This window comes from Poecilia reticulata, chromosome 4, assembly GCF_904066995.2.
Source record: "Poecilia reticulata chromosome 4, P_reticulata-male-v2, whole genome shotgun sequence".
In the NCBI taxonomy this organism is placed as follows: domain Eukaryota; kingdom Metazoa; phylum Chordata; class Actinopteri; order Cyprinodontiformes; family Poeciliidae; genus Poecilia; species Poecilia reticulata.
Window position 1 is genome coordinate 27,197,126 of NC_088833.1, and position 18,834 is coordinate 27,215,959.

General features: G+C 40.4%; 2 protein-coding genes across 2 annotated transcripts in view; one reads left to right on the forward strand and one right to left on the reverse strand.

Moving 5' to 3' along the window:
* The window catches only part of cyfip1 (cytoplasmic FMR1 interacting protein 1), a 33,394-nt gene that overhangs the window by 13,631 nt on the left and 929 nt on the right, over positions 1–18,834 (forward strand). The window contains exons 6-30 of the mRNA XM_008407624.3: positions 57–238; positions 788–884; positions 1,194–1,322; positions 1,790–1,894; positions 2,806–2,897; positions 3,013–3,130; positions 4,448–4,570; positions 4,683–4,808; positions 4,889–5,055; positions 5,564–5,711; positions 6,485–6,638; positions 6,731–6,887; positions 8,615–8,711; positions 9,080–9,156; positions 9,530–9,638; positions 9,722–9,841; positions 9,947–10,146; positions 11,771–11,858; positions 16,527–16,670; positions 16,755–16,845; positions 16,954–17,084; positions 17,167–17,239; positions 18,051–18,145; positions 18,268–18,506; positions 18,604–18,751. Of these exons, the coding sequence (XP_008405846.1) occupies positions 57–238; positions 788–884; positions 1,194–1,322; positions 1,790–1,894; positions 2,806–2,897; positions 3,013–3,130; positions 4,448–4,570; positions 4,683–4,808; positions 4,889–5,055; positions 5,564–5,711; positions 6,485–6,638; positions 6,731–6,887; positions 8,615–8,711; positions 9,080–9,156; positions 9,530–9,638; positions 9,722–9,841; positions 9,947–10,146; positions 11,771–11,858; positions 16,527–16,670; positions 16,755–16,845; positions 16,954–17,084; positions 17,167–17,239; positions 18,051–18,145; positions 18,268–18,506; positions 18,604–18,751 (3,210 nt within the window). The remainder of the gene's footprint in view (positions 1–56; positions 239–787; positions 885–1,193; positions 1,323–1,789; positions 1,895–2,805; positions 2,898–3,012; positions 3,131–4,447; positions 4,571–4,682; positions 4,809–4,888; positions 5,056–5,563; positions 5,712–6,484; positions 6,639–6,730; positions 6,888–8,614; positions 8,712–9,079; positions 9,157–9,529; positions 9,639–9,721; positions 9,842–9,946; positions 10,147–11,770; positions 11,859–16,526; positions 16,671–16,754; positions 16,846–16,953; positions 17,085–17,166; positions 17,240–18,050; positions 18,146–18,267; positions 18,507–18,603; positions 18,752–18,834) is intronic.
* fndc9 (fibronectin type III domain containing 9) lies at positions 12,991–14,993 on the reverse strand. The gene is made up of 2 exons (XM_008407623.3): positions 14,886–14,993; positions 12,991–13,809 (listed from the first exon to the last, which is right to left on the reverse strand). Exon 2 carries the CDS (start codon positions 13,734–13,736, stop codon positions 13,131–13,133), a length of 606 nt encoding a protein of 201 aa, XP_008405845.2. The 5' UTR covers positions 13,737–13,809; positions 14,886–14,993; the 3' UTR covers positions 12,991–13,130.

The following is an 18,834-nucleotide window of genomic DNA, read 5'->3' on the forward strand; positions in this document are numbered from 1 at the left end:
TTTTAGCTGATCCTCTACTATTTTCGACTTATTGGAGCCTATCTGTTCTCATCCAGCGCTCTGCCATCGACCGTTTCTGCGGGGAGGTTCGCCGTCTGTGCCACACCGAGCGCAGGAAGGACTTTGTCTCGGAGGCGTACCTGCTGACCCTGGGGAAGTTCATCAACATGTTCGCTGTGCTGGACGAGCTGAAGAACATGAAGTGCAGCGTCAAGAACGACCACTCTGCATACAAACGGTATTCAGAAGCTTTACAGGCTGCAGTGCAGCTGCTGTCCGGTGCCAACACTAGATGGCAGGATGTTTGTTCAGAATGTCCAGATTTAAGCCGAGGGAAGATGCTGGCTGGTCCAGATCTGGAAGAGGATAAAGGACAGTTCAATGTGATTTAAAAGAAAAACTGATATATTTAATATATTAACTTAAAATTTTAATTTTTTGAGTGTACATAATGAACACAACATATGTTTTAATAGTATACAGTTATGTTTTATTCAGCTAGACCTTCCTGTAGTTTTCATCTGTTCCGAGTTGATTACAAGCAGTTGTAGTTTTCTGTGCACATGCGTAGGCGCCCGAACAAGCAGGAAGTGAAGGAATAACTCCACCAGTTTCTCCTAAAGTCACACAGTCGCCTCTGATTCAGATTGTGACTCTTTCAGATTGTTTAGTGGTTGTTAAAAACACTAAACTGCATTTTTAAAATTTTTGCTTTTGCAGATTGTTTTTATTTTAAATGCTGCTTAAAACCAAAAATGGTGTAAAAGGGATCTTTCTCTCTGTCTAGAGCTGCTCAGTTTCTCAGGAAGATGTCCGAACCCGCCTCCATTCAGGAATCTCAGAATCTGTCCATGTTCCTGGCAAACCACAACAAAATCACTCAGGTTTGTCTTATTGTTTTTCACCAAATACTTATTAAAATGGCCATTTAGGACACGTAGACATTATTAGTCTTGTCGTTTTTGGAAAAATAAATGCACAACTAAAATTTTAAGAAACTTAAATAATGTTGCAGAGCAGAACATTCAAATAAAAAGAAAAAAAAATCTTATTTGTATTGGGCTTTATTACCATTATTACAATATGTTTCTTTAAAAATACTGCATGTAGCGACCAACAGTCGAGTTGATATTCATTTTCATTTTATACATATTTGAAAAATATTAATTGCTGGTGGTCTGTCTGCCCATCAGTCGCTGCAGCAACAGCTGGAAGTGATCCACGGCTACGAAGAGCTGCTGGCCGACATTGTCAACCTGTGTGTGGATTACTACGAGAATAAGTTGTATCTCACACCCAGTGAGAAACACATGCTGCTCAAGGTGAATGGAACTGAAATGATATAAATTAGAGCTGCAGAATATTGTGGAAAACATTTGGATAATATTGTGAATATTGTTCGAACTTTATGATTTGCAATAAATAACCAGATAATTAAAAATATGTCATCTTCCTTCTTTGAGTTTAGAGCAAATCTAGACCACAAATAGTGAGTAATCTCTGCAGCTACTGGAGAAAAATAAAAATCTTTGTTTTAACTTCTTAAACATTTCAATGCTACACTAAATAAGCTTGACCTTGTTTATTACAGGCATAAGGAGCCCAAATGCTCTGTACTTAAATGTTTCGCTTCCATTTATTGCAGTTCTTTATGATATCAATTTTGCATCTACTGATATTGTGGCAACAATGTATTGGCGATATATTTTCAATCTTTAATACAAATACAGAAGTGGATCATTGTTGACAGATGTAGACATCCTCTTTATAACTCTTTTCACCTGTGCAGGTTATGGGTTTTGGCTTGTACCTCATGGATGGAAACAGCAGCAACATCTACAAGCTAGACGCCAAGAAGAGGATCAACCTCACCAAGATCGACAAGTTTTTCAAGGTAGAGAGAGACATGCGAGCATTTTATTAAAATATTCTACACTTCATCTTACTTTGATTTGCACTCTGATACTGTTTAATTTTTATATCAAACGGTATCAAACAGTATGGCATACATCTGGCTCAAAGCTCATTGTAGCAACGTCTGTTCAGTTGGACGCTAAAGTCTGAATGGATCAGCGCATTTCTCCCAACATGACTCTGACGCATTATAACAAGATTAGTTTGATTTTCTTTCCTACTGGCGAAACTGTAACATATGTGAAAAGTTCTTGAGCTAGCCTTAAAGCAGTAGTTGATGGTCAGATAAAGTGGTGGGCACTACTAGCTAAAATGTTATTTGCGCTAATCTAATTTCACTAATGCTGTAGCTCTATGGTATTTAACGGAGTCCACTTCAAAATAAGAGCATGAACATAAATGCTTAGTAATTTTAAGACTTCTTAACGATCAATAAGCAAAGCTTCAACACAGAGAACATGCTTCATTCAACTAAAAGTTTACAAAACAGCCATGCTTGGTTTAATTATCGCATTAGAGGAAGTGTCAGATATAAATAGTTCTACTATAGTAAATGACAATAAAAGGGCAGGGATGCAGATTAGCTCATTAGCTTTAATGTGATTCACTTCAGACTAAATATTTATTTGTAATTACAGAATGTATTCAGTCTGCTTTTTAACATCTGTTGAATGTTGCTGCTAATTTGTTGGGATGAAATTTGAGTATAATAGAATTTATATCACATATAGCACATCTTAAGTTGCAGGTTCTCGCTTCACAAGGAAACATCATGCCAACAAAATAACAATTTTATGGTCTAATTTAGACCAAGTTTTAAGTTTCTGTTCAACTGTTGAAAATCGATCTGGGATTATAAATGCAGCATCTTTGTGTTTTTGGGATTAACAGCAACTGCAGGTGGTGCCGCTGTTTGGCGACATGCAGATCGAATTGTCCCGGTACATCAAGACCAGCGCTCACTTTGAAGAGAACAAATCCAAGTGAGACTAAATCTGCATCAGAAACATGGAAACAATATAGTGCAGATCCACAATTTACAATTTGTTGTACATATTTTCATGTGCTTTTTTTTGTTTTGTTTTTTCCACCCTCCAGATGGACCTGCACCTCTATATCCAGCAGCCCTCAGTACAACATATGTGAGCAGATGATTCAGATCAGGGAGGATCACATGCGCTTCATCTCTGAGCTCGCTCGCTATAGCAACAGCGAGGTTCGTATGGGAGACGCAGACCTGATGGTCATCTGCTCAAGTGATGCATCACACCTTTGTACTTAAAACTGTGAGCCCAGTTAAAAACAGAAGTGAACCCTACATCCACAGTCGGGCTGTTTTCTGTTGCAATATGATGTAAAAGTCGATCGTTTTGGTTACATGTGCCAAACTCGAGGCCCTTGGGCCAAGTTCAGCCCACCGTAGCTTCTTATGTGGCCCTCTAGACTCCAGAGAGACGCATAAGGAGAACCTTCAAGGTAACAGCTGTTTGCTTAAATGTTATTTTATCAGTCGAATCAAAGCAGTTTTTGTCTATATACTGCCACATTACGTCAATCAGACCCTCCAACTTTTTTTGTGATTCACACAAAATCAACATAGCTCTGCATTTTGCTGTGCTAATGCATAATTGTAAGGTTACTGCAAATTTTTCTCAAAATAGATAAAAAAAATTTTGTTAATCAATCAATCAAGTTTACTTGTATAGCACATTTCAGCAAAATGCAGTTCAAAGTGCTTTACGTCATTAAAACACTAAAATAGAAAGTCATAAAAACTTCACCAATTGAGAAGTGAGTAACAAACATTACATTTTGATTAGCACCAAGTCATCAATACACATCAAATATGTTGGTCAATGTTCCATTTATTACAGTTAAAAAGCAACTCTAAACAGCTGAGCTTTTAATCTTGATTTAAAGGAACTCAATGTTTTGGCTGTTTTGCAGTTTTCTGGACATTTGTTCCAGATTTGTGGTACATAGAAGCTGAATCCTGCTAAAGTTATGCGAACTTGCCACCTGTAGGTGCCAGTATCTCTTATTTCTACTCCACTGCTGCCTCAGCTTTACTTGGTCTCAAGTTACAGCCCGAGAGCAGTACGATGAGTAGCAAAAAGTCACATCTACCGTCACACATAGGTGCAACATTTCTTGCAAATGTTTCTAAAGTAGTTCCAGAAAATCTGTTATTTTATGTTTATGGCAAAAAAAAAATAAAAAATCCCCAAAAACGATCATGAATTCCCAGTGGGACTGATTAATGTGAAAAGATGTTCAATATTATTTAGTTTCAGGAAGAACTCATCACATGCAGACAGTTTTCTGACTGTCTGCATGTGATGAGTGCCTGAGACACTCGTCACATGCAGAATGTGTTTTATCAACATATTCCTCAATGTAAGAATATTCATGACCTTGAAATAGCCCAAAATGAATTTGACAAGTCCTGGTATAGGTGGAAAATTAAAATTTTCCTAGAAATGTAAATTTCCTGTCAATTTTTGTATTTATTTATTTTTGTCCTTGATCGCAGGTTGTGACCGGATCCGGGCGTCAGGAATCCCAGAAGACGGATGCAGAGTACAGGAAGCTGTTTGACCTGGCCCTGCAGGGCATGCAGCTGCTCTCCCAGTGGAGCGCTCACGTTATGGAAGTGGTACGAGAGAACAGGCCGTCTGCTCAACACGTGATCGGTTCTTCACAACACAACTGATGCAATTTGCCCCTTTCAACCATTCAAAGAAAGTCTCCGTCTCTCTCTCCTACAGTACTCATGGAAACTGGTTCACCCGACGGACAAATACTCCAACAAGGAGTGTCCTGACAACGCTGAGGAGTACGAGAGAGCCACCCGCTACAACTACACCAGCGAGGAGAAGTTCGCCCTCGTAGAGGTCTGTCACATCGTCACTCTGAAAACATGATGTCAGACGACTGGCAGCCTGGTGGCTCATCACTGTTGTGCTGTTGGCAGGTGATGGCTATGATAAAGGGGCTGCAGGTGCTGATGGGACGCATGGAGAGCGTGTTTAACCACGCCATCCGTCACACCATCTACTCAGCTCTGCAGGACTTTTCTCAGATTACCCTGAGAGACCCGCTGAGGCAGGCCATCAAGAAGAAGAAGAACGTCATTCAGAGGTCGGACCCAAATGACGCCCGGTTTCACATTGTGCTTAAAGTCTGGTGATCAGAAGTGCAGAAAAAACAAATAGATTCTACAGAGAATCGCAATTCCTAGTCCTGGGAATTCTGGATCGATTCAAAATGCTCAAAAGTTGTTCAGCGTTGAAGTTGTACGTCTTTGCTGCATATCGCATACTGGCCACCATATAAATTTTGAATAATTCTTTTTTTTTTTTTGTGAAAATGCCTGGTGGCTAAGCAAACCCAATACTGGTAACACAAGAACTTTATGCACAAACCTATTTTTGCGTTTAAATATAAACTGATTGTATTTAATAAAATAAATTGGATTATGAAGTCTCTGTAAACAAAATTGGGCATCAAAAAATATCAATCATCAGAAAGGAAATAATTGAACCCATTTAAATTCATCATTAAATTTCTTATTGCAGCAGCATTATTGCTGTCAGTTATTTTTTTTCTTATGCACAGGCTAATTAAAGTTTCTGACCCGTTGCTGCAGCGTCCTTCAGGCCATTCGTAAAACAGTGTGTGACTGGGAGACGGGCCGGGAGCCACACAACGACCCCGCCCTGCGAGGAGAGAAGGACCCAAAGGGAGGCTTCGACATTAAAGTCCCGCGGCGAGCCGTGGGGCCCTCCAGCACTCAGGTCTGTCTCCATTTCTACCTTTCTAGTCATGGAGCTGGTAAGAGTTTGACTAAAATAAACTTTAAACAGATGAATCTGTGTCATTTACGCTAAACTGAAATGGTGCTATTTTACTGTTGGGCAGACATGATCCCTTATCATCATCCCAGCTATAATCCTTTCCCACACCTTGAAGGCGTCACCAGATCAGGCTCCGCCAGTTTATATTAATCAGGCTTATGAAGCTCATGGAGCCGATGTGGCATCCGATTAGAGAGCAGGTCTGCACTGTTGTGTCAAAACTAACTCTGGGCGAGATGGATGAGCCAAAGTCTTTGGGTCTTAACAGAATGTTGTGTCCTGTAGTTCACTGTTGTGTTTTTTTGGTGTTCAGTTGACTTCTATTGGAGCTTTTTGTCCTGCATGAACCTTAGGACTTTAGAAATGGCTGTCGATTAAAATATGATCTGTGTTCAGGAGTTTTGTTGCTGAGCAACATTTCGGGAAATAGTTTCGTCCATTATGTTGCATAAACCCCGCAGATTTATCAGCTTAGAGCTTTGCTCTTAGAACCAATCTACTGTCCAGATTGCTTCCAAGAACAGATTTCAACACCTGCATTTTCAATGCTTCTTAGATGAAGAGATAAAAATGTTAGAGGATGACCCAGAACAGAAGAGATGCAGTGAACTTCCAAACAAGCCAATTTCCTAAAAATCATTGTTGGTGCATTCAACTGCCACCAGGCTGCTGACCTCACTTTCCTTTTCTCTGTTTGTTCATAAACGTGGCAGCTCTACATGGTGAGGACGATGCTGGAGTCTCTCATTGCAGACAAAAGTGGCTCGAAGAAGACCCTGCGCAGCGGCCTTGAGGGCCCCACCATCCTGGACATTGAAAAATTTCACAAGGAGTCCTTCTTTTACACACATCTGCTGAACTTCAGTGGTGAGGAGTTTGATTCTGTAATGGCAGAAATTTGGATAAAAAAAAAAAAAACAGAGCCCAGATTTAAAACCCTTCTCCGTGTCTCCATGCAGAGACTCTGCAGCAGTGCTGCGATCTCTCACAGCTCTGGTTCAGGGAGTTCTTCCTGGAGCTCACCATGGGCCGCCGGATCCAGTTCCCCATTGAGATGTCCATGCCATGGATCCTCACCGACCACATCCTGGACACCAAGGAGGCTTCCATGATGGAGTAAGTCTTTCTGTCATGAAACATCTTCTGGAAACTCTTCTTCTTCAAACCCAGACAGTCGGCGTGTATCATATATCATGATAAATTCATTTTCATAAGAATTTTAATTAAGTTGCAAATTACAATTAACAATATTTAAAAATGCCCCAAACTGTCCGTATTGTTTGAATTGGGAATTTTACTGTTTTCTTCGCTGTTTCTTCAATGAGAGTAAAAATACATTTGAAAATATGATTAAATGCAAATACTGCATGCAGATCAGTGACACGAATCGCACTTTTTTTATGCGACTGGTTTAAATTTGGTAATGTTTTTCCAGAGTATTATTTGTGTTTGAGGGACTATAAATGCTGTGTTTTTGTTGTACAGTTTTTTAATAAGAAGTAATAAATATTTTTTATCGTCTCTTTTATTGTTATCATAATAATACCACAACATATCGTGAACATCGCCCCCCCTACCTGACAAACTGACACTTTTTCTGATTGCTTTTATCTACATAATATAATGACCCACCAGTAAAATAAAGTCTGTTTTACTCTGAGTGTTAACTAGACACAGTGCTTTTGCCTTTTTCATGTCTCTTGAACTATTTTACATGTGATGTTTCAACTGCAAACTTTATTTTATCAAGATTTTATGTAGTAATTTAAAAAAAATTAGAAGTGTGGCTTGTATTCATCCTCCGAGTTGGTTTATAAACATCTATGAACATAATTTTTCAAGCTATACCCTTGATTCCCTGTTGAATTTAAGTCTGGACTTGAACTAGACCATTTTAACGCATTAATATGCTGTCATCTGCACCATTCTTTCGCGTCTCTGACTTTATTTTGAGGGTTGTTGTCCTACTGTAAGACAAACCTCTGCCCCATTTGAAAGTCCTGTGCAGTCTCTGAGGTTTTCTTCGTCCATTGTCCACAGCATAATGCTGCCAACACCATGTTTCATAGTGGGATGGTGCGTTTACTTTTCCGTAGGGTTTTTGCTTGTAGCCCAGAAAGTTAAATTCTGTCTTCAACACCTTCTTCCAGATGTTTGCTGTCACAGACGTAAAAACTATTCACTAATAGGGTGACATAAAACTAAAACAAGTGGCTGCACTAGATGTTACTTGGGCTTAACAAGAAGTTTGGAGAGTCATAGCAGTGGAAGACTCTGATATCCATTTATCGTGTTTATGCCACATTTAAGCTCTTTATCTGTTACAATCTCAATTTAACACATTGACGTTTTCAGTTGCAACGTGGCTGAAAGTGGAAGAGCTCAGGGGCGTGAATACTTTCCCTGTGCACCGCATGTTCACCTTTCTGACCAGATTCTACAGGGTTGCTCTGCAAAGCTGGATGTTGTTTCTTCATGTTTCCAGGCCTGTTTTCATGTTGGCTACTGGATTACCGCGGTACGCCACAGATTTCCATAAGCCATTAAGCACATTTTCTGGCACCGGCCAGAACTCTGTAATTCTTCAAACCGACACCAAAATAAATCAACTTTATTCATTTGCTTGTGTCATGATGACGTCACCATCGTCTTTTATTTTTTATTTTTTTAAGCATTCACCTTGCAGGAGTAGTGTGGCAGAATGTGTTCATATTTTATCAGTCAATGGTAGAATTAGATCTTAATGATGTGCAAACGTTTCTGTGTTGCATCCTGGAACTTTTTCAGGCACATTTGTAGCAAACTTTTATGAGTAACATAAAGTCTTCCTCAAATGTGTGCAGGTACGTGTTGTATCCCCTGGACTTATACAACGACAGCGCACACTACGCTCTGACCAAATTCAAGAAGCAGTTCCTCTATGATGAGATAGAGGCTGAGGTAACGCACTGTAAATGTGTCCTGGATGATGTGATGGTCCTTTAGAGAAGCTTAATCTTTTATATTTGGTGTGGCAGAGCTTCATGACGAAATGCACTCCCCTTCCCCCCCACTTTAATACTGCATATTGTTTGTGGTCATGTTGTGCACTATAAATCCATGCTTCAGCTCTCTTCAATAATCTCTGTTGCATATCTCTGCTATATATGTAGAGCCATTGCATAACAGTTTATAAATGGTGAGGGTTTTTCCTCTTTTCTTGAATCAAATTGAAAAATCGCAAAGGACAAATCGCTGCCTTCAATTAAAACTTAGTTGTTTCATCGTCTGTGTTCACGAGGCATTCTAACTTTATTTTGCTTTTTCAGGTCAACTTGTGCTTTGATCAGTTTGTCTACAAGCTGGCTGATCAGATATTTGCCTATTACAAGATTCTAGCTGGAAGGTGAGTGCTTCTGTTTCCACTGTTTGTCTTTTCCAAATAAAACCACCATGTGTGAAACACACCCTCAGCATGATACTATCACCATCAAATTGGTCTTCTGAGAAATTTATTTTCATCTGAAAGATCCGATGGTTGATGTTTGGACAAAAATGTCTTTAAACTTATGAAACACAAAGGTGCTTCAGTGTTTTTTGTCTTCCACAATCCAGATGTTTGTATCTCATTTGTCGAGATAATAGATGAAGAACTTGGCCGTAAATTTATAGAAATAAGAAAAAATCTTGTAACGTTCCGAAATATTTCAATACGTCAGAATGAAATCTTTTTAAGCGGTCCTTCATCCGAGTCTTTTCACTCTGTCTGAATACCTCAGTCTTCTCCTCGATAAACGCTTGAGAGCCGACTGCAAGAACCAGGGCGCCAACATTCCCTGGCCCACTTCCAACCGATACGAGACCCTGCTGAAGCAGCGCCACGTCCAGGTGTGTCCCCTACCTGTTACTCCCTTCCCTCCTCTCCCCTTCAGGAGCCCTCCTTCCCTTTACTAACAGAGCATCTGCCTCAGCTCCTGGGCCGCTCCATCGACCTGAACCGACTCATCACCCAGCGGGTCTCGGCGGCGCTCCACAAATCTCTGGAGCTCGCAATCAACCGCTTTGAGAGCGAGGACCTCACCTCCATAATGGCACGTCAACCCTTTGGGTTTTTTTTGTTTTTATCAGAAAAGCAAACAGCTTCTTCTGCTGCCCTTTTCTGCGTTGTTTTCACTGTTTTCACTCCCCGTTTCCAGGAGCTTGAAGGTCTTCTGGAGGTCAATCGCATGACGCACAAGCTGCTCAGTAAGTTCTTGACCCTGGACAGCTTCGACGCCATGTTCCGCGAGGCCAACCACAACGTGTCGGCTCCGTACGGCAGGATAACCCTGCACGTCTTCTGGGAGCTCAACTACGACTTTCTGCCCAACTATTGCTACAACGGTTCCACCAACAGGTGGGTCGGCTGCAGTAGAGAGGCCGCCGCCTTTAGTTCAGCTGCAATTAAATTCTCTGGGATTATATGCAAATTATTTTTTTATTTGCTTAGAAATTATGTTTCACGGAATGGCCAGCAATACATAAAAACAGTAAAAAAAACAGAAAATGAGGTCTCCATGTTGTAGTTTTACTAAAGTGAGAATGCATTTACACAAAACGAAATGAGAACCGGATGCATTGAAGAGTCCATTTTAGCAGTAAATTCCGTTTTGTGTTTATTTTCAGTTTAAAACAACAGACGGATCAGTGAAAGGTCATAAGGATCAGCTTGGTTTTAAACAAATAAATGCAAATGACCAGCTCAGCAGAAGCAGAGCACCATGCCAGCTGAGCTGAGTTTGCAGCTGCCACAATTGTTCTGCTCATATTTCTCAGATTGACTCAAATAAATAAATGATGCCTGTCTGTATATTTTTTATATTGTCCTAAATTTTGATTTCCCCTTTCTTCCTATTGAATTTCAGTTTTTTCTGGCTTTATTTTAGTTCCACTTAAAGATTTGTGTCCATCAACAAAAACAGAACAAACCAGAATCCAGTTTTAAGGACTGAATAAAAGGTGTTGATTTAAAAGGGAAAAAAAACTTTAATCAACATTAACGTAATTGGTACATAGACAATACCATAATGCTCATTTACCTTGCAATAAAAGCATTACAGAACAAATCAAACTATCACTGATGACTGAAACTGCTGCTGTTGAATCAGCAGTCGGATAAGTACGTTTTGAATTTTGCTTCATGACCCAGGTTTTTAAAAATGATTTTACTTTAAATTTTGCACTCTTACTACAACTCTGGCGTGTTCACTGATTAGAAAGGAATCATATTTTTAAATGTCCCTCCAGTCATCCACTGGTCAGGGCAGATCAAGGTGAAACCCGGCCAGCTCACATTTCCAGACTCATCAGCATCGTGTGTTTTCAGCCACATGGTGCCACTTTATAGCACAATCAAGTTACTATGTTACCTGCAGTTGTTATAAAAATGCTGCATTTAACACATTAAAATTTGGTCCTCTGTCTCTTTAAGAAACTATCCTCTGGAAGTCATCAGAACATCTTTGCTCTATTAATCCTTTAACAACGTTTCACTGAGCAGCAGCTCCTATAATGAGCTCAGCAGATGCCCAGTTCCATTGGGTGTTTGGTAATTGCTGCTGGCTAGTCTGGAGGAGCTGGTATGTTTTTGATGAGGGAATAACACTACAACATGATTTAAAGCTCAAGCAAGAACAGTTTCCATAACATTTTCCCTTTAATGTCCATCATCTGGTTGTCCCAGGTATTCATTAGCTTGGTTTACATTTATTGAAATTGCGTCTCTTCATTGTACTTCTTCAGGTGCTGCATTATTGGACACGGTATTTTCTCTACAGTTACATAAAATCTGCACTCCTGAAAGTGCTGAAAGTTTCAACAAAAGCTTGTGCATAAAGAGATGGGATTGTGGCTGATAGGTTGTAAAGTTGCTCCTGATGGCTGTGTGTGTTCATTCTTTACTTTTCATCTCTGTGTAATGTACCCAGCTGTTTATGTTGCGCTGTGACGGGTATTTGAATAATCTCCATCTGTGCGTCCAGGTTTGTGCGCACCATCCTGCCCTTCTCTCAAGAGTTCCAGAGGGATAAGCCCCCCAACGCTCAGCCCCATTATCTGTACGGGTCAAAGGTCAGTGCATTCCTCTGTTATCACCGCTCCCAGAGAACAACTCGCTTTATTTCTTTGGATTCCATAAGCAACAGATTTTTCGTGACCTTACCAGCTGTGCATAAGCACATGTTAAAGCTACATGTTTACTGCATGATAATAAAATCTAGGGCTGGGCCAGATGGCTTAAAATACAACCTCAGAAATGTTTTCTGATTTTAAACTTTTTTTTTTGTTCTTTTTGCTTTCTTTTCTAAAAAATGTATTGCAAATGATGGAAAATATTGTCAGTAAGTGGCTTTAACTTCAGTCATTCTTTCTGAGTATTAGGGTCAGGCTGCAAGAATTTCTGTTTAATAACAAGAACATAGTTATAATAGCAGAATAAAGACACAATTTTACCTGAAAAATGTCTTAAAATAATAAAAAAAACTATTTTTAGTAATGCAAAAAAAAAAAAAACTTGGACTAATAATTTATTTTTTTGTATGTTGGAGTTTTCCTAATATTACAACTTAATTCTGGTAATAACTTTATTCTTGCATTATTCTGACTTTATTGTTATATAACTTTATTCTTGTATTGCTACAACTGTATTCTTGTAGCATTTACTTTATTTTTGTTAAAAAAGTAAAAATCTTTGCCTGACTCATATTTTGCTGTGTAGTTGACCTGAATTCAAAGTCCAGATAAATAAAAGCTGTAAGACATGTTTGTCAAACAAGATGACATCACTGAACTGTAAAAATCTAAAAAGCGCATTTGTGGAAAAAAAAATCCGGATTTTCCAAATATTACATTTGCAAAAGCTAAATATTTGATTGATCAATTAAATTGATTTATTGCCCAGCCCTAATAAAATCCCTACAGAAAATAAAGGGAAGGAAACTTTATTCAAGGAAACATTGTGCTGAGTTTTATGTCTCTTATGTCTTGTGCAAAATGTTTAGCAAAAACGCCTCTCTGCAAAAAATAAATAAATAAATAAAATATTGGTCTAAAAGGTTAAAGCTGAAAAGCCCTTCAGTGGGAATGGGTGATTGGTCCCATTCCCACTGCTGCCGTCAATGCAACTTATATATCAGCTTGTATGTTTAAGTTAACTTACTTAAAATGATTCAAACTGTCTTGTTATGAATGGTTGCTATGACGATATCCCTGTAAGCACAAATAGGATTTTCATTGAGCGGGTAAAACGTTCGGTGATAATTCATTCGGGGTCGGCGGGGGGCGCGGAACAATACCGTGGTGACCTCAATCCGCTCGATTAATGCCGGCTCTCTGTCAGCCGGCTCAGCCCTCATGCTCCGGGGTAATTACATGGCCGCCCGGCTGCGCCAGCATCAGCGACGTCTGCATGGCGGCGGCCCGCTTGATGCTCTCCTCGCTGCTGCTGCTCCTGGCCTGGAACAGATGTCCCGAACTGGACATGTCCCGGCGGGCGGAGGCCGTCACCACGGGGCGGCTCTCGGCGGCGCGGCCCGGCAGGGAGCACATGTTGTGGAGGCAGCCCCACAGCAGGACGCTGGCAATGACCAGCAGCAGCAGGCAGCAGGTCAGCCACACGCCCACCGCCACCTCCCAGCCCGCCCGGTCGTGGCCCTCGCTGCTCTCGCTCGGCGTGCTGAACACCTGGCACTGCTCCCGGACGGGGTCGGCGGCCTGGCACGTCACGCACAGGAAGTAGGCGGTCTGGGGCAGCAGGTTGCCCAGGTAGGTGGCGGTCTGGCTGACAGGGATGCGCTCCTCGTGCTTGAAGCTCTTGCGCTTGTAGCCCATGATGAGGCTGTTCCAGTTGGGGTCGTACATGACGCTGTAGAAGGTGTCCAGGCAGGCGGGGGAAGCGGGCCACGTCACCCTGGCCGAGGTGGACGAGATGTTGTAGACCGTGACCACCATGACGACAGGAAGAAAAGCTTCCTGTTTGGTTTCGCTTTATTTTCCAGATGCAGGCTCACAGCATTAAGTCAAACTGTAAAAGAGGCGACGGAAGTACAGAGTAAGAAATGCTAAACACTCATTAAATACAATTAAAAAAAACTCCTAAAGAAACTGATGGTGATTGGTCCCATTCCCACTGCTGCAGTCAATGCAACTTATATACAGCTTGTCTGTCTATGATCCAAAACTGCATCTTAAAGTGGAGGCATGAAACCACATCTATGCCATTTTTCCATTATGCTGCCTCCATTAAACCTTATTTGGTTTTTGTTGTAGTTTTTGGATTTTAAAAAATCACCACGGTAACTCAATGCCACCAGAAGTAAATGATGCAAATCTCTCATCCGAGCCACTCATTTTAATGTATATTTCAACCAATTGATTTTCATCTGTTGCTAAAACAGGCTTCAATTATTGAGCCTAATGAAGGCTCATTTATTTTTTCTATCTTTAAATAACCGTTTAAAAAAAATAAATAGTGCAAAAAACCTATAGGAGCGACAGAGTACTGTATGATGGATTATCTGTGAACCGCTGAGAGGCAGATGAAGATGTGTGCAGATGTTCACTAAATTACATAATACAGGATTGTTAGTGGAGAGGCTTATCTTTACTCTGTCACCTGTTATGTGAAAGGAAAGGTGATGATCTGTCAGCCGAAACCATCGTTAGAAAAAAAAAGAAAAAAAAACGCGCTTTGGGTTTTAGTAGATTGACATGATTTAAAGTTTAAATGTTCTGCACTTCCATTTTTTTAATGCAACAACTAGAGTAAATAAATGATTACACTGATTTTACTTTAATTCTTCATTAACTTTAGGCTTTATTTTCACATTTTCCTCAATTGTTCCTCTTTTACTAATCTCTAACCCTGGCTAGGTGTTTTTAGTCATTTAGTAATTAGAACTTGTAAGTTTAAAGGCAGCCATGTTTAAAACCTTCAACTTGGTAAATCAAAAACATGCATTCACAGGCAACTTTCCTTCTCCATCAGATTAACATTTATCGACTTTCTGTTGCGTGTGCTGCCACAAGATCTGATCTCCACAGCAACCAAAGTTATTTTGAGACAATTCACAGCATAACGTGGATAAAATTCAAGCCTACCATGAAAACACTCCGCTGTGTGACGGTCCTCCCAGTGTGTTGAGCGTCGCTGCTGGTGTTCGCTCACCTCTTCCATTATAACGAGACAGAGACGCTCGATGCAGAGTCCTGCTCCGAGGGACAGAAGCACAGATCAGCGCGTCTTTATCTCAGATTCTGCAACACTAGAGGGAGTGTTACCGGATTAGAGCAAACGCAGGAGAGGGAGCTAAAATCTCCTGTTTGGGATGAAAAAAGTGCATTTTCTCCCATCTGTGGGTCAGTCATAGGTCATACTCTCTACAGGGATTGTTTTCTGTTTCTTTTCTTTTTTTGCTAGCTCCTCTGTCGACATTGTGGCGATGAAGATCTTTAATTTCCTGTTGACCAGGCATGTGGTGCGTGTCGTATCTGGAATATTAAGTGGTGAGATGAAATGTGCTGCAGCCACTTCATCCATCTGTCCAGCTGCTTCTTCCCACAGTGCAACAACCATTGCTGACCATGCTGTTATGGAGCCTGGTGTTCACATTTGTAGTTTTTAAAAAGCTGGTTTAAATGTTTGATGAAGTTGATTAAATTAAAATCTGTTTCTTTGCCGTGTTGTGATCTGTCGACCTCCAACACGCTTTTATTTTTAGCCTCAGAAGTCAGAACTTAATACAGTTGCAAGTTAGAAACCCGGAAGTAGTGATGATAATCAGATAATTTAATGAAGAGCTGTTGCATTTAGCTTTATTTAGTTAAAGATGCTAAACATTTTGTCTTTGTTTTGGTATTTTCTTCTTTTTTTTCATTTTGTTTTGTAAGTTTTTCATTATTTCTTTTTATATTACTTATTTTGTCTTCTTTCATATTTTTCTGGGAACTCAGATTTTTTTATTGTTTTTTTACAGTGTGAATTTTTCATTTTGTGACCAACTAAACTTTATTTGATCAACTTTCACAGGCAAAACCATGACATATAAATGATTCTTGTATAAAATTGGTTTTGTTAGTATTTTTGGGATTTTTCTGACAAAAATTTTGAATTCTCTTTTTTTTAAATGTAGGTTAGAATTGCAAATATTGTTTAAATTACTATTTATTTATTTATTTATTTATTTTTAGATATTTGCTCTTAGGACATGAAAAACACTGTATTGTTCCTTAATCGAACATGGCATCTGGAAATATTTTAGGATGTATATTCAAAATTATGGACTATAAAGGATTTTTCAGTTTTTGCATTAAACCTGACCTTTGACCTTTGGGGTGGCATACAAGAAGCTGGCACCCTTTAATAACTAAAAATAGTTAGTTTTAGGTTTTCTTTTTTTATGCTTCCATCGTTTTTAGCTTATTTTGTTGATTATATTTATCTTTGAACCTTTTGAATTCGATTTGCTGTGAACAGAAGTAGAAGACACTCCAACTCTTATAAGCCAGTTTGTCTGTGGGGCTATAAGTATTTTATATACCGACATTCAGAGCATTTTGACACATAAAATGAAGTGTTTGTGAAATATTTTCGAACTTGTATTTGAAAAAGTCCTTAAACAGATCAGATGTGGCTGAGTTTGAAATGATTTGCATGACAAATGACTTTTACATTAAAATAATTAAAAAGCAGAAGGTTTTTCCTAATCATCACCTGTCTTTTGTGTGTTTGTGTGTGTGCAGACCCTGAACCTGGCGTACAGCAGCACATTCACCACCTATAGGAACTTTCTGGGCCCTCCACACATTAAGGTCATGTGCAGACTACTGGGCTACCAGGGCATCGCCGTGGTGATGGAGGAGCTGCTTAAGGTCGTCAAAAGTCTGGTGAGTGTAATCTAGAAGACTATGGATGGAGCTTCTGTCATTTGTCTTTTCTCCATCATCATCATGCTCTGTTCCGTCATTCAGCTCCAGGGAACCATCTTGCAGTACGTGAAGACGCTGATGGAGGTCATGCCCAAGATTTGCAGACTTCCACGCCACGAGTACGGCTCCCCTGGTAGGTGGCAGCGCACTGAATCTTAGAAGAGAGCATCATATCTCAATTCAGCATATAACCCAAATGTTACAGATTATTAAGCACAGATGCCTTGTGTTTTTGTTCCAGGCATCCTGGAGTTCTTCCACCACCAGCTGAAGGACATTGTGGAGTATGCCGAGCTCAAGACGGTGTGCTTCCAGAACCTGAGAGAGGTGGGCAACGCCCTCCTGTTCTGCCTGCTGAGTGAGCAGAGTCTGGTACGGATCGGCCCGCGTCGGGATGCAGCTCCGACTCTCTGCTCTGCAGCCAGCTGACGTTTTTCATGTCCGTGTCTTACAGTCTCAGGAAGAAGTGTGCGACTTGCTGCATGCTGCGCCTTTCCAGAACATCCTGCCGCGGGTGCATGTCAAAGGTAAGCACATTAACATCAAGACACAGTTAGTATTCATACTGCAAAGCAGAAAAAAAACAAAAACAGTATTTCAGATATACATATATGTTTTGTCTACACTAATCTGACTATTCTACATTTCTATCTCTGGATATACTTTTTTAAACTTGCCCTGATATACACATCTTTTTGAATTGAGTTCCTCTCCTAAATTATTCCCTCCCCTTCTCACTCCAAGCAGTTTCTATTATTTTATATGGAAGTAACTAATGTCATTCCAAGAAATTTTATTTTAGTCCTTCTGTTTACATTTACATTACCTTTTGTTACTTTTCAAAAATTAAAAACGTTGAAACAGAAAAGATTTGTCACCTGCACACGGCACCAAATCAATATCTCTGATACCATTGTTAACGTACATTAAAAACAACATTTTGGGCATTAGGATATGTAATATTTTTTGAATTTGGATTTTCCTTTCAAAATAATACCCTGGAATAAATACATTTAAGATTCTCTGAATCAATATATATCTGATGTTGTAGAGTTACTAATAACAGTCCAATTATGTTTTTCTTTGTTTTTGTGCTGCAAAATTGCATTATTTTTAGATAACTCTTGTTTATTTAAAAAAAACCCTGCTGACTTTAAAAAAAGATGTTTTACATAAGTCATCTTCTCCATAAGACAGGCTCCAAAGATTGGAGGTCACTTACTACAGATGACTATCAGAAATCAAATCAAAATAGTACCGATAAAATGTTTCTAAATCTTCCTGCACCAGTCAAATAAGTAGTACCAACCCATTCTTTGTGTTCTCCTTGCTGTTCAGATGGGGAACGCCTGGATGCCAAGATGAAGCGTTTGGAAGCTAAATACACGGCGCTGCACATGGTTCCTCTGATCGAGCGCCTCGGAACACCGCAGGTAGAATCAGGCTAAACGTTTCCGTGGTTGCAGAGTCGACATCGCAGCATCGTTGATTGTGCTTTTTGAAATCCTGCCAGAGTGACCTTATGACCAGAAAACTATCGCTCCCTTTCCTTCAGCAAATAGCCATCGCGCGTGAGGGCGACCTCCTGACCAAAGAGCGGCTGTGCTGCGGCTTGTCCATGTTCGAAGTCATCCTGACGCGCGTGCGGGGCTTTTTGGACGACGCCATCTGGCGTGGCCCGTTGCCCAGCAACGGCGTGATGCACGTGGACGAATGCGTGGAGTTTCACCGCCTGTGGAGCGCCATGCAGTTCGTCTACTGCATCCCCGTGGGAGCCCACGAGTTCACAGTGGAGTGAGTGCAGGATCTCTTCCTGTCAAACACAAAGCAAGCCGCTAAAGTCAACGTGTTTATCTGAAACGTGCGTCCGCTTCCTGCTCCCTTCCTCCAGGCAGTGCTTCGGAGACGGCCTCCACTGGGCGGGCTGCATGATCATCGCCCTGCTGGGACAGCAAAGACGATTCGACATACTCGACTTCAGCTATCACCTGCTCAAGGTGCAGAAACACGACGGCAAGGACGAGATCATCAAGAACGTGGTGAGCTGGAGAGCGGATCAGTAACACAACCCGCAATGCACAAATGAATTTTAGTACCGATTTCCGGTCATTTATTTTGTTAC